The 27802-nt window shown below is 40.7% G+C and overlaps 2 protein-coding genes across 8 annotated transcripts in view; both read left to right on the plus strand.

The window, feature by feature from the left end:
- LOC110501792 (unconventional myosin-Ib) overlaps nt 1-4168 on the plus strand; it is a 166007-nt gene extending 161839 nt beyond the window's left edge. For all 6 annotated transcript variants that reach the window (XM_021579619.3, XM_090216046.1, XM_090216047.1 and 3 more), the window contains 3 exons: nt 646-798; nt 1110-1240; nt 1425-4168. In XM_021579619.3, coding sequence (XP_021435294.2) covers nt 646-798; nt 1110-1240; nt 1425-1557 — 417 coding nt within the window. In that variant the 3' untranslated portion in view covers nt 1558-4168. The remainder of the gene's footprint in view (nt 1-645; nt 799-1109; nt 1241-1424) is intronic.
- A 9451-nt stretch (nt 4169-13619) lies between these two features.
- LOC110501793 (eIF5-mimic protein 2-A) lies at nt 13620-22505 on the plus strand. 2 transcript variants are annotated; one of them, XM_021579625.3, is made up of 12 exons: nt 13620-13787; nt 16244-16318; nt 16403-16579; nt 17985-18079; nt 18288-18353; nt 18791-18926; nt 19450-19559; nt 19811-19981; nt 20304-20450; nt 20581-20719; nt 21497-21619; nt 21822-22505. In XM_021579625.3, the coding sequence occupies exons 2-12, from the start codon at nt 16255-16257 to the stop codon at nt 21854-21856; spliced, it is 1263 nt and encodes a 420-aa protein (XP_021435300.2). In that variant the 5' UTR covers nt 13620-13787; nt 16244-16254; the 3' UTR covers nt 21857-22505. The 2 variants fall into 2 exon arrangements, with proteins under 2 accessions (XP_021435300.2, XP_021435302.2); XM_021579627.3 differs by lacking the exon at nt 16244-16318 and having other exon boundaries at nt 13650-13787.
- Nucleotides 22506-27802: the final 5297 nt, after the last annotated feature.

Raw genomic sequence — 27802 nt, forward strand, 5'->3', positions numbered from 1 at the left:
TAAAATAGACATTTTCTTCAAATCATGCTTCTTTAGACCTAAAATAAATAATGGATTTATTGTGACGGTGTAGGCTATATTGTGGATGCATTAGACCTTTTAAAATGGCTTGCATGTGTGGAAGCCAGGAGATGCTAAATGTGTTTATGTTAATTAATGATAAATTACCGTGAGACCGACCAGTTATTTGCTTAACAATCACCGGCTGACAATTTTGTGACCACTACAGCCCAAGGGCACACGTATTTTGTGACCAATAAACATTGATTTGATTTGACCTTGCCTCAGAAAAATCTGTCACCTTTGACTGAAGCCTGAGGGGGTCAAGTCTGACAGGCCTGAACAGGACTGTATTACAGTTCATATGGCCCAAACTCATCAGTCAATTCTATATTATAAGAGGATATCTGTAGCTATACTTTACAGTAGGAAAACGTATGTTTTACAGATAGTCTACCTATTGTTTTAAACCAATATCACCAAGAATAAATGCTATTTTTACGATAAAGGTGTTTATAGGTTTTACTTATTACTTTGTTATTATGATTTTACCATGCACTTTCTGGGTAAATAACCATTTCTGTACCGTAAAATAAAGTGTTGTCAAATTCTTAGGGTTTTAAACCTAGCCTCTCGTTGTTACAGGGGTCACCAAGGCTCTTCTTGCTGACCAAAAACAACTTTGTCTTAGCTGACCAGAAGACAGGCCAGGTGAAGGCCAGCGTGCCGCTGCCAGACCTCACCAGCGTGTCGGTCAGCACTCAGAGTGACGGCTTCTTCGCCCTCAAGCTCAAAGAGGTGATGGAGGCAGGGAGCATTACTCCATCTGCACTGTGATGCACTTACACATGGACATCCACCTAGCTAACTAACCAGCTGGTAAAGCTGGTTGAAATGAACCTGCTTTGCTTGCTGCAAATCAACTGGTTGCAAACTGATTCTAATGATGGCATTTCAACCAGTTTTACCTGCTGTGTATCTAGTTGTAATACTAAAGTTCTGTTTTTTTTACTTTTTAATGTAACAGTGAGGTGCTAATCATGGAAAGATTGGGTAGGCATATTGACTTTGAAATTACTAACACTCTTCTCTGTGTGTTTAACCCATAGGGCTCTGCTTCAGCTGCCAAAGGTGACTTCCTGCTAAACAGTGAGCATCTTATTGAGATCATCACCAAACTCCACCGCACATGGACCACCGCTGCAGACAAGGACCAAATCAACATTGATATCTCAGACGAGTAAGAGAGACTTTACATTGCAGTGCTGTTCTTGTTTCTCTTCGTCAAGTGTTTGTGATGTCTTGGCAACTGCTACAGTTATTATCATGTTTTCACAAACAGATCTAGGATCAGGCTAGTTAAATCCCAGGAAGTGATGTCAGAGGACGTTTCTAATCCTCCTTCCTCTTTGTCTCCCTGGCAGGTTCCTCGTTCAGTTCAAGCAGGACAAGGTGTGTGTCAAGTTCATCCAGGGGGGGCCTAAGAACGGCACCAGTGCTGCCTGCAAGCGCAAGAACAACCGCCTACTGGAGGTGTCTGTGCCATCATCGCCATAGAGACGACGCAACGTCACTGATAGGGTTTTCATGACAGTTCACCATCAGACCTAAATCCAGCCCCACCCCCAATGACTGTGCAATTTACGCTACTTTTTGTTGTTATTTGTTCTCTCTTATTTCCTCTTCAGAGTCATCACATCACTGTAAAATGTAATAGTGCTGCCACTTTTGGTAGAGAGTGAAAGACTCTCATGATCGCATGATGATAAGGTTATAAGAGAGAGAGAAAGATGATACTTTGTTTTACTTGTATTGTTTTTAAAGTTGGTGGTGGGTGAAGGAAGGAAGGAAAGAAGTGCACTCCTCTTGTCAATGGAGCATAAGATATCTCCAGTCAGATAATGATGATGATAAAGATTGTTGAGCTTGGTGAAGCTAATCTGCAGTCTTTGTGGTGTGGTATCAAAGCCATCCATGCCAAGCCGTACCCATATTCAGTGATCGCTTAAAAGGGGCAAAGAAAGAAAGTATTGACAAGTCACACCCCTGAACTAGCTTCCAGGCCATCGGATTATTTTTTCAGTTTGAGCTCCGAAATGGCAACTCTATAGACCAACGATGACCAGAGAGCTTTCAGGGTTGCTCTAAAATGTTCTCTGAAAGTTAAAAGAAAAAAAAAAACAATATGATGGCACTTGTTATGTTCACTCGGGTGAGTTAAAATGAGAAAAATATCATGATGAATAGGCTGAATATTGGCTGCGTTGTTTCTGTTTATGTTGTGCTTTGCTGACACCTACACAGCTGACTGTACAGTGGGTGGTCAAGTAGAAGAATCAACAGTTGTCAAATGATATATCGTTAACCACTTAGTATCCATAACAACTCCCTTCTCTGTGTGGTGCCACGACGTGTTACATGTATCAGTGTTGTCATCTAATCATGTCTTGGACAAAGTGAAAACCAAAAAGGTGAATGGTTCCTACACTCAGTTTATCATGAAGTAAATGCCACAAAACCTTTTGAAGGGGGACTTAATCAAGCAGGAACAAGACTTTATTTGATAACACACTACATGTGATCAATATTCATTTCCTCACTTTTCAGTTGTCCTCAAAGTAAATGTCTTCTCTAAGCTTTACTCAATATACATGTATGTTCAAATAATTATTCTAAACCGTTACCTTTTTCAATGTGTAATTGAACAGTGTAGATCCATATCCTTATAAATGTCATTACTCAGACAATAATTCAGTGGTTTGGTGCACAAGGACCTCCCCTATGCCCCTTATGAAGGCTTGTGATCGGTCGGATGGACAGGAAGTTGTTAGAATTGTCAGGAAGTTTCCAACCACCACAGGAAGTGAGATGGACCCCAGGGTTCCCAAGCCTATGCCCAGTTTTTTGAAAGTTATTTATCTGGATTCTGCCTATGGAAATGATGAAATGCATTGGAATTGAATGGAAGTCCCAATTCAATCATTCATCAATTCTATTTCTATGTGTTTCTACTTAGCCGATAGGCGAAATCCAAATAGATAACTTGTGAAAAACTGGGCCCAGATGACTATCCTAGATTCCCAGATTTAAGGCTGGTCAGTCTTTTTAGAGCCACGCGGCTGCTAGTTTTCATTGGCCCTCTTGTGTGAAATGTAAGGGAAATTAGCTATTTGCCTGGAAGGCTGCCCTAGGCTAGGCTACACCATCTCAAGCATTCCTCCTCCCTTTGGCCTGAGTAAATTAGTAAAAGGACGCAGCATATCGACAGACGGAACACAAGATTAAGTCCTACACTCTTGACAGACGTTTCTCAAGCACATGCTGTTGAGAGAAACACTCACTCACTGACTATCATACACATCAGCTATACATAAGCTAGGGGTAAATTATAGTTTCCTTATGCTAGTTTTCTTATTGCTGTGATGCATAATATCTATGCTGTTTTTGCCATCACAATATAGGCAGTTACATTTTTTGTAGCCCCATTCTGGCTAATAATAAATGCAGTGTTTTTCTTGGGACTCCCCCAGCTGTTTTTTGAGTGCATATGGACATATAGTACATTCTTGGGAAGTTTTTTCAGAAATCTAGCAATCACCGCTTTACTGTCGACTCTACCTGTGCACAGACTATACTTTATACACACACAAGCCAATGTCCCTGATCTTTGAAATTTGGACATCTATTATAATATGATATTCTTTATCAGGAGATTTCGTGGGAGTTTGGACTGTTGACTTCAATGTTAAACAATTGGGTTCTCTGGTGGTGGAGGTTGTAGCTCAGCCAAACTGCTCTAGATCACATTCCTATAGACCGCGCTGGGGTATTTTCATTTTAAGTTTTTGTAATTTCACAGAAAATCCATAGGTGGACTTTGAGGAATGTTTTTTCCTTGCATGGGGAGGATGTTGTGCAAAATCGAATGATGTTCGTTGCTGTTCAGTTCTGTACAGTTTGAGATTTCAATGCAGTTTGCTACAAGGTTAATAACTCTCTCGCGCTTCTGTTTATATTTGAAGTTATATATGAAAATAGAAACGCAAAATGATGTATGCATTCTTGTCGTGTGCCTAATGTAAGACAGAAAGAACATGGAAGTGTTTCAATACTATTCAATGTAACACATTTACAAGTAATTTTTTTTAAATAAAAAAAAAGCAATAAATACTTTGACTTTGTGATTGTGTTGGTTTTGAAAGAGTGGAAGCGTACGGGCAATTCCACTGACAAATCTGAGTCTCCACATCACTCGAACTGGAAGTGCCCATACATGTTCATCAGTTCAGTTTAGGATCTTTCAAGACAGATGTTTTCCAGTCATCAGCATTTACCAGGCATCGTCCGCTAACCATAGAGGCATACACACAAACATATTAGCTGTACATCACAGTATATCCATCACAACACTCAAGTAATAATCTTTCTGAACTCTCTAGAGCTCCTGCTATTGTCTTTTCACATCTGACCGTCCACAGTAGACCTACCATACAATACTTAAAGTGGACGGGGCATTGTAAACCCTACGACCACTTCATCCATTAGATCAAATGACTGAGTCTGAGATGCTATTCATCAGTAGTGTATCAGATGAGCTGAGAGAGAGGCCCGTTGTCCCACCCTCTCTCTTTCAGCTCTCCTGGTACACTGATAGTAAGGGGTGGACCGGAAGGGCCTGTATGTAAGACGACCCGACCAGGCAGCTACCCAGATGTTTTCCATCACATCTGGAGAGTTGTTCTGGGTTAAATTCCGTGGCTTGGGGAGGCTGCCGGCAAGAGGCCCCTGAGGAACAGCCCTCGACAGATTGTGCACAGATAGAAATAGCCCACAATTGTGGGCTGTCCCGGTCCAAGTTCCCACCATCCCGTAGTCCTCTGGATGCTGGGAAAGGAAGGTGTGGCCTAGTATCCTGCTGAGAAGAGAACCAGCCCTCTGGGAGGGGCTAACAAGGAAAAGAACAGACAAAGCATCACCTCATGTTACGTAGCTACATGTGATTGACAGTGGATAAGAAATCAGAGCTCACAACATTCAAATATGATGTTTGAACACAATTGCATTCATTTGTTTGATTCATCACAGTTTTCCTTACTAAAGCAGCGCCTGCTTGAGTGTAAATTTGAGTTTGGTGGTCTGCACAAAGTTCCAATACTTTTTGACCTAAACACCTGCATAATATAATCACATCAGTGATGTTAATTAACATACTGATGTGACCCTCAAGTATTTGGAGATTTCAGTTACAGAATCCTCTGGCGCCACCAAGTGGAACTTGGTACCATCTTAGATCGGCTTCCGGTATTGTGTTTCACCCTACTGATGGGAAAGATTGACTTATCAAAAAGGTCTGCAATAGTAAATCATCCCTCTTCTATCTACAGTTGAAGTTGGACGTTTACATACACCTTAGCCTAATACATTTAAACTCAGTTTTTCACAATTCCTGACATTTAATCCTAGTAAAAATTCCCTGTCCTCTCTCAGGTCAGTTAGGAACACCACTTTATTTTAAGAATGTGAAATGTCAGAATAATAGTAGAGAGAAGGATTTCTTTCATCTTTTATTTCTTTCATCACATTCCCAGTATGTCAGAAGTTTACATACACTCAATCAATATTTGGTAGCAATGCCTTTAAATTGTTTAACTTGGGTCAAATGTTTCGGGTAGCCTTCCACAAGCTTCCCACAAGAAGTTGAGTGAATTTTGGCCTATTCCTCCTGACAGAGCTGGTGTAACTGAGTCAGGTCACAGGCCTCCTTGTTTGCTCACGCTTTTTCAGTTCTGCCCACAAATTTTCTATGGGATTGAGGTCAGGGCTTTGTGATGGCCACTCCAATACCTTGACTTTGTTGTCCTTAAGCCATTTTGCCACAACTTTGGAAGTATGCTTGGGGTCATTGTCCATTTGGAAGACCCGTTTGCGACCAAGCTTTAACTTCCTGACTGATGTCGAGATGTTGGTTCAATAGATGCACATACTTTTACATCCTCATGATACCATCTATTTTGTGATGCGCACCAGTCCCTCCTGCAGCAAAGCACCCCCACAACATGATGCTGCCACACCCATGCTTCACAGTTGGGATGGTGTTCTTCGGCTTGCAATCCCCCTTTTTCCTCCAAACATAACTATTGTCATTATGGCCAAACAGTTCTATTTTTGTTTCATCAGACCAGAGAACATTTCTCCAAAAAGAACGATCTTCTTCCCCATGTGTAGTTGCAAACCGTAGTCTGGGTTTTTTATGGCTGTTTTGGAGCAGTGGCTTCTTCCTTGCTAAGCGGCCTTTTAGGTCATGTCGATATAAGACTCATTTTACTGTGGATATAGACACTTTTGTACCTGTTTCCTCCAGCATCTTCACAAGGTCCTTTGCTGTTGTTCTGGGATTGATTTGCACTTTTCGCACCCAAGTACGTTTACCTCTAGGAGACAGTACGCGTCTCCTTCCTGAGCGGTATGATGGTTGCGTGGTCCCATGGTGTTTATACTTGCGTACTATTCTTTGTACAGATGAACGTGGTACCTTGAGGCATTTGGAAATTGCTCCCAAGGCTGAACCAGACTTGTGGAGGTCTCCAATTTATTTTCTGAGGTCTTGGCTGATTTCTTTTGATTTCCCCATGATGTCAAGCAAAGAGGCACTGAGTTTGAAGGTAGTCCTTGAAATACATCCACAGGTGCACCTCAAATTGACTCAAATGATGTCAATTAGCCTATCAGAAGCTTCTAAAGCCAAGACATAATTTTCTGGAATTTTCCAAGCTGTTTAAAGGCACAGTCAACATAGTGTATGTAAACTTCTGACCCACTGGAATTGTGATACAATGAATTATAAGTGAAATAATATGTCTGTAAACAATTGTTGAAAACATTACTTGTATCATGCACAAAGTAGATGTCCTAATCGACTTGCCAATACTATAGTTTGTAAACAAGAAATTTGTGGAGTGGTTGAAAAACGAGCTTTAATGACTACAACCTAAGTGTATGTAAACTTCCAATTTCAACTGCATGTGCAGTCACTGTGGGGATGACTTCCTCAATGCCCTTATTGATAAAGCCAGTGACTGATGTGGTGTACTCCTCAATGCCATCGGAAGAATCCCGGAACATGTTCCAGTCTGTGATAGCAAAACAGTCCTGTAGTTTAGCATCTGCTTCATCTGACCACGTTTTTATAGACCGAGTCACTGGTGCTTCCTGCTTTAATTTTAGCTTGTAAGCAGGAATCAGGAGGATATAATTATGGTCAGATTTGCCAAATGGAGGGCAAGGGAGAGCTTTGTACGCGTCTCTGTGTGTGAAGTAAAGGTGATCTTGAATTGTTTGCCCTCTGGTTGTGCATTTAACATGCTGATAGAAATGAGGTAAAACTGATTTAAGTTTTCCTGCATTAAAGTCCCCGGCCACTAGGATCACAGCCTCTGGGTGAGCGGTTTCCTGTTTGCTTATTTCCTAATACAGCTGACTCAGTGGGGTCTTAGTGCCAGTCTGTGGTGGTAAATCAACAGCCACGAAAAAAATAGATGAAAATTCTCTTGGCAAATAGTGTGGTCTACAGCTTACAATGAGATACTCTACTTCAGGAGAGAAAAATCTAGAGACTTCCTTAGATTTCGTGCACCAGCTGTTGTTTACAAATATACTCAGACCGCCCCCCCTCGTCTTGTGCTGTTCTGTCTAGCCGGTGCACCTTATACCTCGCTAGCTGAATGTTTTACATGTCGTCATTCAGCCACGATTCGGTGAAACATAAGATGTTACTGCTTTTGATGTCCCGTTGGTAGGATATTCGTGATCGTACTTCGTCTAATTTATTGTCCAATGATTGTACATTGGCAAGTAATATTGATGGTAAGGGCAGATTTCCCACTCGCCGTTGGCGAATACTTACAAAGCACCCCGCCCTGTGTCCTCTATACCGGAGTCTCTTTCTCTTGCCAATGACGGGGATTTCGGCCTTGTAGGGTGTCTGAAATACATCCTGTGCGTCCTGCTTGATGAAGAAAAAAACGTTGTCTCATCCGAGAAGAGTGATCGCTGTCCTGATATCCAGAAGCTCTTTTTTTGCCATAAGATACGGTGGCAGAAACATTATGTACAAAAAAAGTTACAAATAATGCAAAAAAAACACATAATTGCACAATAGGTTAGTCGCCCGTAAAGCGGCTGCCATTTCTTCTGGCGCCATCTTCACATATGTTATTCGTATATTTTATTGTTATTAGTAATTTACAGTCAGTGCATTCAACCAAGGTTGATTTAAAAAACACAGCACAGTCATAGCAAGTAAAACGTTTCTGTATCCATTAATGAAAATGTTGCTGTAGTTATTAATTACACATTGGTCTAACATGTTTTTGTAAATACAGCAATATATCTTATGACATACAGTATCTCTGACTATCTCTATTTCGTGCCAATACAATACTGAGATATCCACGGTAACTTGATGCCAGAGCAATGAAACACAGTACTGTAAAAGTGACTATTAAACTGTAAGAAAATTATTTCTACCGTATTTTACTGTAATTAAAAGGGATTAGAGCTAGCAGGTTGTCTGTAGGCATTTGCATATTACAGTATATTAATGAATACTAGGTGTTTTATATCAGTTCCTCTTCTAGAGGCCTAAACAAAGGCTTCCAAACTGGCCATGATTACGGGTCAAAACATAACAAATGGACACAAGGTAATATTCAACCATTAAAAGGTGTCAGACCCGCTATCCCTCTGATCTGTTTCCTATATGGGTAGTTGCCATATGGCCAAAACAAAAGTAGAAAAATAAATTCCTTTAAAATGTAGGTTAAAAAAAATAGAGTTACAATAAACTGTCTAAACAACTCAAAATGTTACATGGCCAGCTTCAATTTTGAGTTTATATCTAATTGAATTAACCATTTAATGCATTAGTGCCTTGAATTTGTCCTCTGGTGTGACATTACACTTAATGGTAATGTAAAGGTTTTAATGATTCCCAAATAGACAAGACAAATCTTTTTTTTCATTACTTAGTTAATTCTGTCTTTAAATCGGTAATCATATTCTTGGATTTAAAATGAAAAACACAGTATTTCCTTGTTTAATTAAATCAAATCAAATGTTATTTGTCACATGCATATGTTTAGCAGATGTTATTGTGGGTGTAGCGAAATGCTTGTGTTTCTAGCTCCAACAGTGCAGTAATATCTGACAAGTAATATCTAACATATTTCACAACAATACACACAAATCTAAAGTAAATAAACAGAATTAAGACAATATAAATATTTGGATGAGCGATGTCAGAGTGGCATAGAATAAGATACAGTAGAATATGATAGAAAAAACTGTATACATATGAGATGAGTTATGCAAAATATGTCAACATTATTAAAGTGACTCGTGTTCCATTATTAAAGTGGCCAGTGATTTCAAGTCTATGTATATAGGGCAACAGCCTCTCTGTGTTAGTGATGGCTGTTAACAGTCTGATGGCCTTGCGATAGAAGCTGTTTTCAGTCTCTCGGCCCCAGCTTTGATGTACCTGTACTGACCTCGCCTTCTGGATGATAGCGGGGTGAACAAGCAGTGGCTCGGGTGGTTGTTGTCCTTGCTGATCTATTTGGCCTTCCTGTGACATTGGGTGCTGTAGGTGTCCTGGAGGGCAGATAGTTTGCCCCGGTGATGCGTTTGGCAGACTGCACCAGCCTCTGGAGAGCCCTGCGGTTGTGGGCAGTGCAGTTGCCATACTAGGTGGTGATACAGCCCGACAGGATGCTCTTAATTGTGCATCTGTAAAGGCTTGTGAAGGTTTAGGTGCCAAGACAAATTTATTCAGCCTCCTGAGGTTGAAGAGGTGCTGTGTCGCCTTCTTCACCACACTGTCTGTTTGGTTGGACCATTTCAGTTTGTCAGTGATGTGTACGCCGAGGAACTTGAAGCTTTCCACCTTTTCCACTGCGGTCCCGTCGATGTGGATAGGGGGGTGCTCCCTCTGCTGTTTCCACAATCAACGATCAGCTCCTTTGTTTTGTTGACGTTGGGTGAGAGGCTATCTTTCTGGCACCACACTCCCAGGCACCTCAACTCCTTCCTGTAGGTTATCTCGTCATTGTTGGTAATCAGGCCTACTGCTGTTGTGTCGTCTGCAAACTTGATGATTGAGTTGGAGGAGTGCGTGGCCACGCAGTCATGGGTGAACAGGGAGTACAGGAGGGGGCTGAGCACGCACCCTTGTGGGTCCCCAGTGTTGAGGATCAACACTGTGGTGTTGAATGCTGAGCTGTAGTGAATGAACAGCATTCTTACATAGGTATTCCTCTTGTCCAGATGGGATAGGGCAGTGTAAAGTGCGATGCCAGTTGCATCGTCTGTGGATCTATTGGGGCTGTAAGCAAATTTAAGTGGGTCTAGGGTGTCAGGTAAGGTAGAGGTGATATGATCCTTGACTAGTCACTCAGAGCACTTCATGATGACAGAAGTGAGTGCTATGGGGCGATAGTCATTTTGTTCAGTTACCTTTGCTTTCTTGGGTACAGGAACAATGGTAGACATCTTGAAGCATGTGTGGACAGCAGACTGGGATAGGGCGAGATTGAATATGCTGACCAAGTGTCTCGCAATTACATTTTAGGTAAGATACACAGTTATTTCACTGAGCCTACGTAAAAAGCAATTATCTTATTTGCTAAACAATTAATTTAACATTTTATCCGAGATACAGTAACTCATTGTCACACCGACGGACAATACACCATAGGCAGTCACATTTTATTGTTAAGATATAATTAATGACACTGTCAGAAGTTTCTGACCACTATACAAATGCTTCTAAAAAATCTGTTCTAAACATCAGTAATGGATCCTCATGAAAGAATTTGAAGTGTACTCATTCCAATTACAAGGACTTCCCGAATCGGAAGTGGATCTTTTGCGTACCTGCTGCTTTCCTTGGATGTGGTAGCCGTATCTCAGGCTCCCTCTCCAGAATCAAACCCTGATTCCCCCTTACCCATGGTCACCATGGTAGCCACAGAAACTACCATCGGAAGTTGATGGGGCAGACAATCGAATGATATGCCTATGTGCCTATATGGGTTTTGGGTCTGAAAAATGCATGTCCCCGAAGGGCAACAATTGTTGACATATCTTAGCACTAGAATTGACACAGTTATCAAAGTAACATTTGAGCAATAAATGGAACCTTAACTGATTTAATGAGCCATTCACATTTTCACTGTACCGGCCGTGTGTACTAAGACTTGCATGGCTTAATCTTTGGGACAAGAATATGGCATAATCACCAGTTAGAGCAGGGGGGGAACCAAAAGAGGCACAGCTGATTTGGCCCTCTCAAGATGGATCACTTATGTCAATTAGAGGAGTGAAACTGGTAGGACAGACAGAGAGGGACCAAGGGGAGGGATGGTCTAATGCAGGGAGTGAGAACCAGGAATAGGTGTACCACAGCCCCCAATATGTGCCTGCACCATCACTAGGGCCACGTAAAATAACTAGATCCTCCCCAGAGGGCAGAGACAGACCCAGAAGTCACCAGAGCAATGTTCACCTGCCGAGAGTGAGAAACCAGGCCTGGGATAATGAAAACATAAATATTACATTCAGAATCACTTAAAATGATCAAAAATGCAACAGGATACAAATAGGTATCATGCAAATAAGAGTTATTTGATGAAAAATAAGTCTAAAAAGGTACAAATACAAGTGTATTAATTAGTTATGTTTTCTGGAGTGACAGGTACTTCCTCTGGCATGACACACCAAGGGGAAAAAGCTGTCAAACCATTCGAAATCTCAGGCTGTATGGTCCATTTTGGGGCTTATTGTTAACAGTAAGCTTTCCATATGATTTCACCACAACAAGTTTTCATTGCTTTTTTATACTTCAATTGTCAAAAAAAGTATTCTTATTTGTAATATACCTGTATATACACATTCAAACTGCATCATACCAAAGAACTTAGAAACTGACCCCTTTTATGGCAATGGCAGAAAAGTGCCAAATTTTGATCAATATTTATCATAAAGCTTTTACAGTCTGGTCAGGCCATGTGCTCCAGCCATGTCTTCAGTGCTTACTCATTGCAAGATAACTGTCCCTACCACAATGGTGCCCAAATGCTGGCTCATTATTTAATCACAGAATTGTGTCACACCAAGTGGACATTGCTTTTATGGACAAAATGTAATCAATCAAAACTATTTGGAAATACCATGAATAGACTTGAGGACTATTGTTATTTTAAATAAACTTCTGTGTTATAACTAAAAGATTAGGTGAAGGGAATTGTATTCATTAAAATAAATGTTATAATAATTACTTAAAATCATAGCTCCTCAACCTTACCTGGGACAGTCACACCATTGGACAATTGTCACGTTTGGTTCCAAATTGTAAGAAAACGAATAATACACTGCATGAATGTACTTATGATCCAAGTTAAAAAATCTAAAAAACTTTTAGTATTATATCAATTTTTTTGCCAATTTAGGTTCAGTTAAATTTGTGTTTGCCATCATGGACAAAAAAGGGGTGTCACCACTACCTATATACCTTTAATTACTAGGGGACTACTATCATATATCATTTTACATGCTGTAAATTATGTACGTGATTGGATAACATTTGCTTTGAAGATTCCGCCATGCTTGCTGTGTTCTTTGTTTAGAGAGATCTAAGTGGGAAACTCAGAGTTGGGGATGAAATATTAACAGTGGGAGGGCGTTCAAGTGGGTTTTCCGAGTCGTATGCAGGTATTTATGAAATGTACAGATGTTATGAATGTGGCTGATGGCCATACTGTTGGCCTTGCAGTGGGTGGAGGAAGTTAAGCCAGAAAGAGTAGTTATTTGCTCTGATTCATGTGCAGTGCTAAGGAGTCTTCAGTCCTTTATATAACGTAGCAAACAATACCTACTTTATGAGGTGATACAAACCCATGCCAGGAGTAAACAAATGGGTATAAAGATAATATTTACATGGCTCCCCAGCTCATGTGGGATTGGAGGGGAACGAGGCAGTTGATGTACTGGCTAAACAAGCACTAAGTAGTTGGGATGCTGATGAGGTAGTTTCAATGAGCAAGGCAGAGGCAAAAATCATGATATGGACAGTGATGGTGGAGAAATGTCAGGAGCAGTGCAATAGAGATACTAAGGAAAGGCATTTATTTCAAGTCCAGAGGAAAGTTGGGGAGGGGAGAACAGCAGGAAGGGACAGAAGAGAGGAGGCTATATTTACAAGATTAAGGGTGAGACACAGCCAGTTGAATAAGACCTTACATGTGATAGGAAAGTATCCAACAGGAAAATGTGAGTATTGCCAGGAAACAGACAGTGGAGCATGTATTGATACAGTGTGGACATTATTGGAGGGAAAGAGGGAGGATGAGATCTAGTATGAGGGAGAAAGGGATACAGGAAATTCGTTTAAAGAGTATATTGAGTAGAACGTCATTAGATATAGCCTCAAATATTTTGTTATCTTTTTTAAGAGCAACGGGGCTGACAGGTAGGATTTAGTTTCTCCGTCTCTGGCCCACACTCCAGTAAAGTAGGTGGCGGTAATGCACCATAACGTTGGATGCCAACCGCCGATAAACCTCACACCAAAGAAGAAGAAGTACGAGCGCTGCATAATGTCTACGTCATATCAAGCTTGCACAGCCGCAATACACCCTTCACTTTTCACTGAGTTTTCTGGTCTGGCCTGTTCAGTTGTGTCGCAGTATTTCGTGTTTCTTCGACTGTTTTTGAGGATAACTTTGATTTCGGTAAGTAGTGTAAGTTAACTTGTATGTCTGGTATGCTGACGATAGTAGTAGCTAGCTAAATCAATAAAGTTTATTTGACGCCTACGCAAGTTTGCTAACTTTAGCAATTATGCTAGCTAGCTAACGTTAGCTATTTAACTCTGTCAATCATGCCTGCATTGTAGTTAGCTATGTCTTCACAGCAGTAGTTTGCTAGTTCGTCTTGCAGATGTTCAGTATTTGTTGATTTGCAGTTCAATTCTAAAGTAACTAACTAGCTAGCTAACTGGCCATGCATGGATTGCGTCTCCGAGGCCGGTGTGTTAGCCAGCCGACCCGGCCTTTAGCTAGGTAACGCATAGCCAGCAGATCCGACCCCCTTTCATTCAGTTAACTGGGGTCGGAAAGCATTCCTGTGTCTAAGACACGGCAGGGAGCAGGCGAGATATGGCATGTAAAACGTACCTCAATCCATGGATGTACACCGAATGCAGGGGGGAAGTAGATATACTTTCTTACCGGTGTGGGACACTCAAGTGCAAACATGCTTTTTTTTCTTCCATACTACAAAAATTACAAGGTAGCCTACTCTGCTGACACTGACAAACATATCAATAACAACTGTTGTCTGATCCATGTAATTTGCCAACGAAAAGGGGAGAACCAAATACAATATGAGATCCACCTAATCTGGAGGAGGAAATGATTGTCCAAAAACAATAAATGCCACAGACCCAATGACAAAGACAGTGAAAATGCACACTCGTCAGTGTTCCAATGTTCTCCGCGGGTGAAGATAAGATGGGCTACTGTTCGCACAATTAAGAAATGTAATAACTTTAAGACAGATTGGAGTCTTTTTGATGTCATCTCTTTTATAGCAATAGCCATTTGCTTTCCAAAGTGTTTTCTGTGATTCTATTTTTAAATATTGCGATATCCCTGGCTGGGTCTCTGCTTTTCACTGGCAGTCGCACTTAAACAATCATCTGTTTGGTAATTGCAGCTTGTGCTGCCCAAATTGCAGGCCCTTCCAACTGTAGGCTGTGATGTAAATGTAACCTTTATTTAATTAGGCAAGTCAGTTAAGAACATTCTTATTTACAATGATGGCCTTCACCGGCCAAACCCGGATGACGCTGGGCCAATTGTGCACCGCCCTATGGGACTCCCAATCATGTCTGGTTGTGATACAGCCTGGAATCGAACCATGGTGTTTGTAGTTAAGCCTTTAGCACTGAGATGTGGTGCCTTAGACTGCTGGGCCACTCGGGAGCCCCCAATGTAAAACAATCCACGTGTTTTTTTTTTAAGTTAATGATATTCTGTGGCCAAATCATGCTTTCTGTTGTATCCTATTTTGAATTATTGTATTTATTTCTGTATAGACAGGAGTAAGCTAATTAGGCTATGTACTTTTGGAAATTTAATTCGATATACTTTAGGGAAAGTTTCCCCTAGTCTTATGGACACGTCACCTATGCCTTTTTAATGCGGCATAAACACAACCAGTCATGATGTTTTCATCTGATTGCCAAACAAAGATGCTCCTGTAGGCTACCTGCACATATTTGTCCACTCACAAAATTATTTCAGCATTCAAATACAAACTGTGCACCTGCGATTTGAAGACTGGGAAGAGACATCTGTTACAAAACACCTACGTGTATTGTAATGATATTCTGTGATTGTCATTAGGCCTACACTTGTAGCCTGAATTGATGCATCCACTGTTGTCCATGTACTCCTCGGTCTTGGCCACTCACCTCTGCCTTGTCCGCGAGCGTCTCGGCCACTCATCTCCCACTGACAAAATGTAAGTGTTCTCCTCGAACCACAGCGCAATTTGGTCTCCAGTCAATTCGCAAATGTTCATGTGGCTGACATGCAGTCATGTTAAATAATTGTGTAATAGCCTATAGTTTTTGGACATGTATTAATTGTTATAGGCTAACGTTTTACCGGGACAGCGTACCCCCACTATTTATTTTGCATGGACGCTGTACCAGAGCGTACCGCCTTTTGCCCCTGGTCCCATAATCACAACTGTTACACAGAGAAGATTGAACAACTTTGTTTACAAGTAAACTGACATTTTTATCCTCCTTTAGCTAGCAGTAACAACAGCAGCCATTATGAAATGGCACATCCCGTTGAACAACAACTGAGCTGATTCCAAAATGGCTCCTGTGGCTCTGCTACCTAGATTCGGGCCAAAAATGATAATTTTCCTGAAAAACTTAGCAATCGTTCAGATGTAACAGACAATTCGGAGTACAAAACATTTCTCATCAATGGATTGAGGTACTTTTCCCAAGCCATGTCTTGTGCCGGCTCCGTGGTGTCTTAAATACACATGAATGCTGTCCGACCCTAGTACAGCTGTAAGCAAGCGGATTGGATCTGCTGGCTAAGTAAAGCAACAAACATTAGCTAATCTTTCAGCTATAGTATAATCTTCTCTCTGTCTCATTCAGGGTGTCTTTTTATGAGTAATCAAAAGATTCAGAAGCCAACGCTTACAGGCCAGCGTTTTAAAACTAGGAAGAGAGGTGGGTGTAAACTGAATATTGATATCATGACTGGTCAATTGCTGTTATGATTTGTCTCTAATGAATGCATTGATCTTTCAACAGATGAAAAGAAGGTGTTTGACCCTACTCAGTTTCAGGAAACCATTGTACAAGGTTTGAACCAAACTGGCAGTGATCTGGACGCTGTTGCGAAATTTCTTGATGCCTCTGGGGCCAAGCTTGACTACCGCCGCTATGCTGAGACGCTCTTCGACATCCTGGTGGCTGGCGGAATGCTGGGTAAGGATGGAATAGAATGCTGGGAAAGGATAGAATTAGAGGTCGACCGATTATGATTTTTCGATACAGATACCGATTATTGGAGGACCAAAAAAGCCGATATAGAGTAATCGGCCAATTTTTTTTACATTTCTTTTAATTTTTAAAATTTATTTTTAATTTTTGTAATAATGACAATTACAACAATACTGAATGAACACTTATTTTAACTTAACATAATACACCAATAAAATCAATTTAGCCTCAAGTAAATAATGAAACATGTTCAATTTGGTTTAAATAATGCAAAAACAAAGTGTTGGAGCAGAAAGTAAAAGTGCAATATGTGCAATGTAAGAAAGCTAATGTTTCAGGTCCTTGCTCAGAACATGAGAACATATGAAAGCTGGTGGTTCCTTTTAACATGAGTCTTCAATATTCCCAGGTAAGAAGTTTTAGGCTGTAGTTATTATAGGAATTATAGGACTATTTCCCTCTATACTATTTGTATTTCATTAACCTTTGACTATTGGATGTTCTTATAGGCACTTTAGTATTGCCAGTGTAACAGTATAGCTTCTGTTCCTCTCCTCGCTCGAACCAGCAACACAACGACAACAGCCACCATTGAAGCAGCGTTACCCATGCAGAGTAAGGGAAACAACCACCCCAAGGCTCAGAGCGAGTGACGTTTGAAATGCTATTAGCGCGCGCTAACTAGCTAGCCATTTCACTTCGGTTACACCAGCCTCATCTCGGGAGTTGATAGGCTTTAAGTCATAAACAGCGCAATGCTTGACGCACAACGTAGTGCTGCTGGCAAAACGCACGAAAGTGCTGTTTGAATGAATGTTTACGCGCCGCCTTCTGCCTACCACCGCTCAGTCAGATACTTGTATGCTCAGTCAGATTATATGCAATGCAAGACACGCTAGATAATATCTAGTAATATCGTCAACCATGTGTAGTTAACTAGTGATTATGATTGATTGTTTTTTATAGGATAAGTTTAATGCTAGCTAGCAACTTACCTTGGCTTACTGCATTTGCGTAACAGGCAGTCTCCTTGTGGAGTGCAACGAGAGAGAGGCAGGTCGTTATTGCAATGGACTAGTTAACTCTAGTTAACCATTCCTATGCAGTCATTGAAAATAAGAATGTTCTTAACTGACTTCCCTAGTTAAATAAAGGTCTAATTTTTTTTTTTAAATCAGCCCCCCAAAAAATTATTTTGGATTTGTTATGAAAACTTGAAATCGGCTCTAATTAATCGGCCATTCCGATCAATCGGTCGACTTCTAGATAGAATGTTGGTGTAATGATGGGAAAGAATAGAATGCCGGGAAAATAATATATTTCTGGTGATAGAATGAATAAATGTGTGTGACAGTCTGTATAATAACTTCCCCTTTTTATTCTTGTTCAGCCCCAGGTGGTACCTTGTCAGATGACTTGACCCGTACGGAGTTCTGTCTGTTTACAGCACAAGAAGACCTGGAGACCATGCAAGCATATGCTCAGGTACACTTGTGCAATAGTTTTTGGTTTAATAATAAAGAGCTGAATATGATAATACCTTGACTTACTAGCAGTATTAGTAGTGGTGCTTCAAACCCCTTTCCCTTTTTTACTGACAGAAAAGGTTGATTATAATAAGTGTGCTACAGTTTTGATTGACATTGGGCTGTTTTTTTAGAGATCTGATTTAATTTTCCCATCCGATACCTAGGTTTTCAACAAGCTTATCAGGCGTTACAAGTACCTGGAGAAAGGGTTTGAAGAGGAGATCAAGAAGGTGAAGGCATTGTTGATTGTCGTCTTGAGCAACGTTGTTCAAGATGTGACTTACTCTCTTATCTGTTGGATCATTCAACTGTAAACCAGTTATTCAACTCATTGATGTTCCCCAAATTACATCCATAGGGTGTTGGTAAAAATGAGTGCACTGTAAAGGGAATAGGGTGCTATTTGAGATGCAGTCAGAATGGATAACATTATTGATCCTGGCATCATTATAGAATATGCAATTCTTTCAACTTATGTTCAATAATGTTATCCAGTCCAAAGTGCTGCATTCTATCCAAACCGTATACTCCTGTCTTTGGCGAATATGCAATTTAAGTTTGCTAAGGATGGAATAGAATTGCATTCTGTTCTTATACCAGCATTCTATTGTATTCCATTCTAAGTTTCAGTGTTTGAGTTTCCCTCTTGTTCTTCTCTCCTGTGCAGTTGCTGCTATTCCTGAAGGGATTCACTGAATCTGAGCGCAACAAGCTGGCCATGTTGACTGGCATCCTGCTGGCCAATGGCAACATCTCAGCCTCAATCCTCAACAGCCTCTACAATGAGAACCTCGTCAAAGAAGGTGTGAGGCAGTGCCAGCTCAATAGGGCAGGCTTCTGCTACAAACGTTAAAGGGATAGTATGAGATTTTATCTGCTTACCCAGAGTCTGGTGAACTCATGGATGCCATTATGTTTCTGATTGGTTCTTGAAACTACCTCTTAACTTCCTTCATACTGGACACAGAGTCCATCGCTTTAAGCCTGGTCCTGAACAAAAAATTACTTTCAATAGATTCTCCATTGATCATTATTTTAAAAAATCTAGGACTAGATTTAATCTGTCTGGAAAACCAGCCTATATACTTACAAGTGCATCTCCAGTTACTTTATTACTTAAATTAAACGTTGCGTACGTTCACTGTAACATGTGAATTTACGAAGGGCATAATTATGGTTTTGTCTCATACAACAGTCCTTGTGTCTGAAGTTGCTTCATTTCTGTTTTTACAGGGCGGACTTGTAGAATCGTGTCCTGTGGTATTTGGCTTTTCACCTGGTAGGCACTAGGCCTAAAATATGGTTAACCCTTATTTTTTTACCCAGGTGTCTCTGCAGCCTTTGCTGTGAAACTTTTCAAATCCTGGATCCATGAGAAAGATATCAACTCTGTGGCAGGAAGTCTCCGCAAGGTCGGCATGGATAATAGACTTTTGGTGAGTGAGACCACCAATCATGTGGGTGATGTCCAATCCAAAACCATGCGTGTTTTCTTTTGGTCGGTGTAATACAATAATTGATTAGCGGGGAAGTTAAGAATGGGCAGCTCTCCTGGGAATACGAGGGCTGTATCTCAATTTGTCTATCTCCTCGCCGCCTCAACTTAATCATAAAGATACAATGTAATAGTATTTGTTCTATTTAATTCTGTGATGTAAAGCCTGTTTCTCCACCTTGTGTTTTGCAGGAGCTGTTCCCTGCCAACAAGCGGAGCTGTGAGCATTTCTCTAAGTACTTCACAGACGCCGGTCTCAAAGAGCTGTCAGACTTTGCCAGGAACCAGCAGGCCATAGGGTCCCGTAAGGAACTTCAGAAGGATCTCCAGGAACAAATGGAACGCGGGGACCCTTTCAAAGACGTGAGTCCAAAGTCTGGGTCTATGCTGATTGCTGGAGAAGTACTCCACTGGTTGAGTTCCCTACCCTTAACTCTTAAAGGGTGCAATTGCTCTCATTCTCACTTCTGAATTTAGAAGCATTGGGTTGGTGTTAGCATGAGGAGTAAATTTGAGCACACTTGGGGTAGAAAATCGGATCACAGCCTTGGTCTGTGTTGATGAAGGACATTGTTTGATTATGATACCTAATTGTGGTAGCATGGGATGCAGATGAAATGCCCAATAACCAGAAGCAGTTGTTCCTTACTTACTGACCTACTTTCCTGTCATCCTTTCCCTCCAGATCATTGCGTCAGCCAGGGAGGAAATGAAAAAGAACAACATCTCAGAGCAGACCATGATTGGCATCGTGTGGACCAGTGTTATGAGCTATGTGGAGTGGAACAAGAAAGAGGAACTGGTCACAGAACAAGCCATCAAGCACTTGAAGGTGAGCTGGGTGGTTTACACTGATTTCACAGAGCCGTCACTTTCACCGTTGTGACGGGATTGAGTGTCATTTTTTGTCACTAGTTTTCATGACTCAACAAAACACCCCCTTTCTCTCCACCTCTCTGCAGCAATACAGCCCCTTGTTGAAGGCTTTCACATCCCAGGGAGCCTCTGAGATCCTGCTGCTCGTGAAGATGCAGGAGTACTGCTACGACAACATCCACTTCATGAACTCCTTCCAGAAGATTGTGGTGCTGCTCTACAAAGGTAACCGCACGGGTAGAAGGAGCAGCTGACATCTTGGGTTAGTTACCAGTATCTTTGGTAAAAGCGATGCCTCTCTGCTTAGCACTCAGCATTAAGAAGATGGATTGAGGGAAAGGACCTGCAACAGACTAGCTTCCTGTCCAGGGAGTGTGTTTGTTCATCAAGCTGCCTTATGCTACAGAAACAGGAGAAGGGCTCCTGAGCCTTATGGGTTGTTCTGGCTTGGACAGGGCTTACTTATACAAAGGTAAATGAGATCAGGGAATAGCGTTGTCTGCCACCTTAGTCCTTGTTTCCTCAATCCCTATCAAAGCTCATTGGAGGAGGATGTCTGAGGGAGGGACCTTGGATACTTGTATCCATTGAGCAATGATCCTTTCTGAATGACCCTGGATTCAGACAGTAGCAACCAAAACCTTCCCGCTGCACTTATCAAAGCGGGATCTGGATTAACTACCATTAAAAGTATGTTCCTATTCCGGCTAGCCCATCTGAACCCACCAGAAAATATTGTAGGGACAGTGGTCATTTTATATTGGTGTGTCTTCTTTCAAATATAAGAGGGGGAGAGGTGAGACACATGCACGCTTTCACTTGCTGAAGAAGCAGATTTTGCTGTTAATGTGTGAATGCAAGGTGAGTGACATGAGAGAATGTTTTTCTGTTGCCTAACAGATTCACATCAACACTTTGTATTTTGGCACAATTGTCTTTGTCAAGTGGCTATAACTGCATATTCATGCAGTTGTAATTTTCATGTTGATGTATTTTTCCCAGCGGATGTTTTGAGTGAGGAGGCCATTCTTAAGTGGTACACAGAGGCCCATGTTGCCAAAGGAAGGAGTGTGTTCCTGGAACAGATGAAAACATTTGTGGAGTGGCTCAAGAACGCAGAGGAAGGTGAGCATGGCTTACATTTTACGTTAGTCAGGTAATTTAGCAGGAAATCGTATCCAGCGCCACTGAAAATCAATGAATTCAACTAGCTCATGTGGGTATAAAAACCTTCAAAAATCCTCTAGTCCCTGTGGTTTTGTCTGTATTCGCCATAGCACCGTATTCTGTTCATGCAGTTGACTTGAATCTCATCTTTTTTTCCCAGAATCTGAGTCCGAGGAGGACGAGGCTGCTGACTAACGGACCTCAAGCCAAATCCAAGGCGCGTCATTTTTTTTATTTTTTATAACGTACAGTAGCACCAGGAGCAGTAGAATGTTCTGTTACAGAAGTGCTTGTCCCCTCCCCCCTTTTCTTTTTTCTACCTCCTCCACTCCAACCATGATGTATAGATGTAAGGGCTTTTACATTCTGTTCATTCTAAAACTAATAAAGTTTACACTTGTGGATAGCATGAATCATGAATAGTCTCCCTTGAAATTCTTAATGATTCTTCATTTGAAGGGAAAGACATGTTGCCACATTTAACCCCCTAAGGTCGATGTCTGCACCTCTGCAGAAATGTAATTGTCATATTAATAAAAAAATCCCCATAGAAACCTGTCAGTTTAAGCTGGGGGGGGGGGGGGTCACTATCTGTTCCATGTAGTGAATCTGTTATTCAATGCGTTTACGTATGGGCTAATGACAGTAAGGCCGAATTTAAATGTTTCATTAAATCATTTTACATGATTTGTTTTTGATACTTCAAGTGATCTTCAAAATCAAATGGCAAAATTATCATTATCACCTTAAAGCAATTTCATATAGATTAGATTTAATATTGGTTGTTTTTATAATTTCTTTACACTATCAATTAGTCTTTTTAAAATAAAGTTTAGTACTGGTATTCAGTGTTGGTGTAATTACTCTGAGATTGTGTCATTCTGAATAGTGTAATTTACTCACGAGGCTTCTGAAATGACCCTCAACAGCAGTTATGGAAAGTTGGGGTTCAGAGATATTGTTGATGTAAGTATGAAATATGAGTGATTTGAAAGGATGGATTATGTTAGTGTAAATTATTTTAATAATGGGCAATTCCATGGTGACCGTGACACACACATTTTAAAATGTGTCTGTCAAACAAAAACCAATGATTGCAAAGTTAAACAAACCATACCACTGCATGCACAAGGACTACTTTTAACAATTTCCACTCAACATTTTACCAAAACACATTTACAGTGCAGAGTTTGGTTCGAAACAGAATGATGGTTTGTGCAGATCCCTTACCCATCCCTTTCATATGATTCATGCTCATACACATGCAATATTAACCTAACCTACATGTAATCCAAAGTACCTGGAAAGACTAACATTGCACTACATACCTTGAAGTTCACAAGGAGCAACATTATTCACGGTGTACAAACAACGATCCAACTCTCACTTTAAAAGGCAATTATGGCTCAGTCAAGCATGATGAAAACAAGGGGATGAGACAGTAATTCAAAGCCCAACATAAACACTTGAATATCACCTACTGTAGGAGGTCGAGGCAGTGAAAAACAAGTAATTTAGAACAAAATACATTTTTTTAGTGGAGCACTTTTCTTTAGTTCTCAAAGCTCTACTGAGGAAAAATAAATAATTATATACAATAAAGGCAGGGGAAATGGCAATAGTGGGCTAGGTGCTAAATACTGTTTTGATTGGGACTGTAGAAGTGGGATTTAATGCCTGTTTTAAAAGTTCAGGGTAATTGAGAGGCTGTCAGGTGGTCAGGAAGAGCATTCCACAGGTAAGGGTCAAGGGAGTAGTAGGCTCGGTCACCCATTGTTCAGAGATGTGTCTTGGGGACTTAGCGCTTTAGAGAAAGGCTGGAGCGAAGATTTTGACGTGGCTCGCTGTTTGAGATGAGGTCTCTTATGTAGGTGGGGCTCTTTCCATTTAAGGCTACATACAGGCATGAGGATTTTGGAGTCGATCCTGTAATTGTCCGGTAGCCAGTGGAGTTAGGCCAGGATCGGGCGATGTGGTCTGACTTCTTGGTCCTGGCAGCACTGCTCTGCGTTAAATGGAGCCTCTAGTGATTTGGCTGGGGGGCCACCCAAATAGCGCATTGCTGTAGTCAGTCAGAGAGAAGATGTTGTGGATGAGTTTATCTGCGTATGACAGCAATTTCGATAGAATAACACATATATTTTAATGAATCCCCTGGCATGGTGGGTAATGTTGAGGCCATTGCAAGACAGTTAACAGACTGGGGGGTTGTCATGATATCTCAATTAGCAAGACACTTTATTCTGGGTCACTGAGTAAAGTTACTCTTACAGGTTTTGATTGACTGAATTAATTAAACAAATACAGTCTGTATACTCTGTGGTGCATTGAACAAGCAGGGAACCTCTCACCATGCGGACCTGGAACTGGCCATCCTTGACTTGTTTTTCCAGCCTACAGAACAACTTCATGTTTTTTATGTACTGTAGTAGGGTATTGTATGTTTGAAGCCCCATGCATGCTTTCACCTCAGCCACAAACAGGCTACAACAATAAAATAAAGATCGGGGAAAGCAGATTTGTTCTACTGCTTTTGAATCAATAGTTAAAGCATTGCATGTTCAGAAACGTTAAATACATTTTTGCTAATCACCAATAGATGGCAGTATGAGTATGTCTTAAAAATGTGGTCCTCTCCAGTGAAACATAATAAACCTATTAAATTGGCTAAAGCTTGAAAGTGCAATCAAATCTAGGAAGTATTAGACTTTTATTTTTGACCCTAAGGAAGTGTAGCTTTGTTGTTTGCATTTGGGAAGAGTGGCATGCCTACAGGGAAGGCACAGTTCTGAGAGTCGTGTGTGTGCGCTTGTGTGCGTGTGTGTGTAGCTGAGTAGGCAGCCATGTTGTTGATGGCTGTGATGTCCTCCCACCTCTCTGTACTGCCAACAACACAAGCAGCGCCAAGGCAGTGGGACTTTGCTCTGCCTGTCAAGCTGCTGCTGCTGCTGCTGCCTGCCGCAGTCTTGGTAAGCTGTCACAGTGCACTCCCCTCCTCTCTTCCCCTCTCATCACTGTATGTCAGTAGATGCTCTGGTAGTAGTGTAAGCCAAAGGTGTTTGGTGTTGCGAAGAGGCCATGCTACCGAATATGTCCTGCATGCAGAAGTTTTCCCTGTCAACTAAAGGAGCTGTTTGTTTCTTAGGACTTGAGCATCTATTTTCCATTGCGAGATGGTCACTTGATGATAACACCTGTTGACTCTTGGCATTCTTTGTCTAGTAATAAGGGACTGAGATGAGGGGGACAGAGTTGCCTTGATGAGTGGATTCTCAGGGGATGTCGGTGTACCCCACTTTATTGCTTGACATTTAGCCTTGTTCTTGCCAGGCTTCTAGGATTCTCCTAGTCATGATGTGTATGCAACAATACGGCATCTAGCTATGCAATACTACTTGATATTGACAACAAATCACTTGAAGAGAGCTATGGATTCCACCATTTCATATTGTTGTGGAAAACTCGATCCAGAGATTGAGGCAGAGACTATTTAATTGTATAATATAACAATCTTTAATCAAGCAGCTGCGAGGGAGATATGTCTCTTATTTCACAGGGAAGAACTTGAATAATAAACTGTTCCGAGTCCCTTATGTAGTGAGAGGTAATAATACAATCATAATGTTACACACAACAGTTATTTCATACAGCAACAGTTCCGGGACACAACGTGTTAGGGTGCAGACATACCAGGAGTCGATGAAAGGCATAACATCACAGTCCAACACAGAACATATCCCTTGAGAAGTTACAACGTCTTACCCCAAATTCTGCCACCACAATATTATAAACAAAAACAACTGCTCTTACATAAACAACTGGCAGTTTAGTTTTAGGAAATTGAAACTTACAAATGTTTCTCTTCTCTCTCTGTTGGACTTGCAGCGTGAACTGAATAGATTTGTGAAAACAATTATTCTGAATTTCACACTGCTGCTTGGTCAATAAACAGACTCAGAATGCAATGCAGAATTCATCTAAATAACACCGTCAGAAAACAGACACACTAGTTTGCTGATGACACCATGGTTGAAGGCCTGATAACAAGTCAGCCTATAGGGAGGAGGTAAGTGAACTAGCATTGTGGTGCCAGGACAATGTCATGTCTGTGACTATTATTAAATGCGAAGACTGTATATTACCATATCAATTATCAATGTTTAATTTAATTGCACAATTAAACTAATCATATAACTAATTAACTAGGAAGTCGGGGCACCACGGAAAAAGTTGTTTATAGAGTGTCAATTTCCCGAAATATAACTCTTCAGATATTTTCATATCTTATCAAAACAGTCGCTTATTAATGAATTGTTATTATTACCTCATCAGATTCTCATTACTGATCGTCGGAAACCTTTGGATATCTGCACAAACCCTAGCCTAAATAATGAATCAGTGATATACAAATTGGCTTAATTATTTATTTACTAACTAAATAATCACAGAAATATATTACAAACAAACAGTAGATACTGGTTACAAACACAATGCATTGATATGTCCCTAGTGGGCTAAACCGGTATGACATCTTGGTAGACAATGGAAAGGGGTGGGGACAGATAACAGTAGGAAAGACTAAATGGATTCACTACACACATTTGACAATTATATTAATTGAAAGAAACTGCAATGTACATATTTACGCTTGTATGTCTTGTCTCTCTCTGAAATCGCTGGTCCATCTGCGGAAGAGTCAATCGACAGAAAGTCTCAGGTTGTGTTCATAATGGATGTCAGGCGTACCATGTTCTTAGAATAGTTGTTGCGGCGGTTGTCGGTATTCTCGTCCTAGGTTCATGTAATTTCTATCTGCAGACTAGTAATTTTACGTCTAAGATTTGCTCTTATTCTGTAGTGATCGATAGTCTCAGAGTTTAACCATTTCCAACCGTGCAGCCAACACTACACGCAGTCTGGTTTTCTGGTCTTGTAGTTTTAAACCATTTGTCAGCCATTTAGCCACCGCTACACGCTGACTGGTCTAATGTACATTTTGTCAGGAGTGAGTTTTATACACTTCTGAGAAAAGGGTGGGCCATGGCGCTGACGTAATGTCTGGGCTCATGGGAGTGTGGCCATTGACTAGTTAAAACTTTATAACTAAACAAGTATCTCGTTTAGAAGGCTAACATGACATTACATCTTCAATCATATATTTTACACAACATTCAGGTAGAAAACTTAAAATGGAGAAATGTCCAAAGCTACCGTCCTTCTTGATGTCACAAAATAAAACAACTTCGACAGGATTGTTTTTTAAATACCCACAGACCATTCCCACATTCTCAAAAATATATATATTGTTTAATCCTCCAATTTTGGGGATTAGGAGTTGAACAAAGAGAAGCTCTTTGTTCCATATGTTTCTTTCCCCTCTCTTTCTGCATGACCAATTTATGACCTGTCGTAAAGTCATAAAACTTGTGGTGAGAGAGGGGGGGGCAAAGATATAGACCCCAAAGGGCCACGTCGTGACAACAACAACCTCTCTCTCAACGTCTGCAAGACAAAGGAGTTGATAGTTGAATTCAGGAAGCAGAGAAGGTAACATGCTCTGAACCACATTGCTAATCACCAACAGATGGCAGTATGAGTATGTCTTAAAAACGTGGTCCTCTAGTGAAACATAGGACAAATAAACCTATTAAATTGGCTTTAGCTAGAAAGTGCTATCAAAGCTAGGAAGTATTATACTTTTGTTTTTGTCCCTAAGGAAGCGTCGCTTTGTTGTTTTTGTTTTGTTAAGTATTTACAAAGAACATGGAGCAATTGGGAAGAGTGGCATGCCTGCACAGGGAAGGCACTGTTCTGAGAGAGCCGTGTGCGCTTGTGTGTATGTAGGGTTGCATATTTTGGGGAATATTCAGGAGGTGGAAACTTTCCATGAGAATTAACGGGAATATATGGCAATTAACAGAAATATATGCTAATTAATATCAATACCATTTAAGTGTAAATGTTTTTTGCATTGGATATATTTACCATATCATATGGAGACAGAAACATAAACCTTTTACCTCATCATTAGTAGACATAATTGCAAATTATTAAATCCTTCCAGTAGAAAAATAATAATAATTTAGTTACAAATTGAACTTGAATTAAATTAGTTGACTCTTCACATGGGATGATTTCACT

This window comes from Oncorhynchus mykiss, chromosome 22 (genome assembly GCF_057628025.1).
Source record: "Oncorhynchus mykiss isolate SJ-2025 chromosome 22, ASM5762802v1, whole genome shotgun sequence".
Lineage (NCBI taxonomy): Eukaryota > Metazoa > Chordata > Actinopteri > Salmoniformes > Salmonidae > Oncorhynchus > Oncorhynchus mykiss.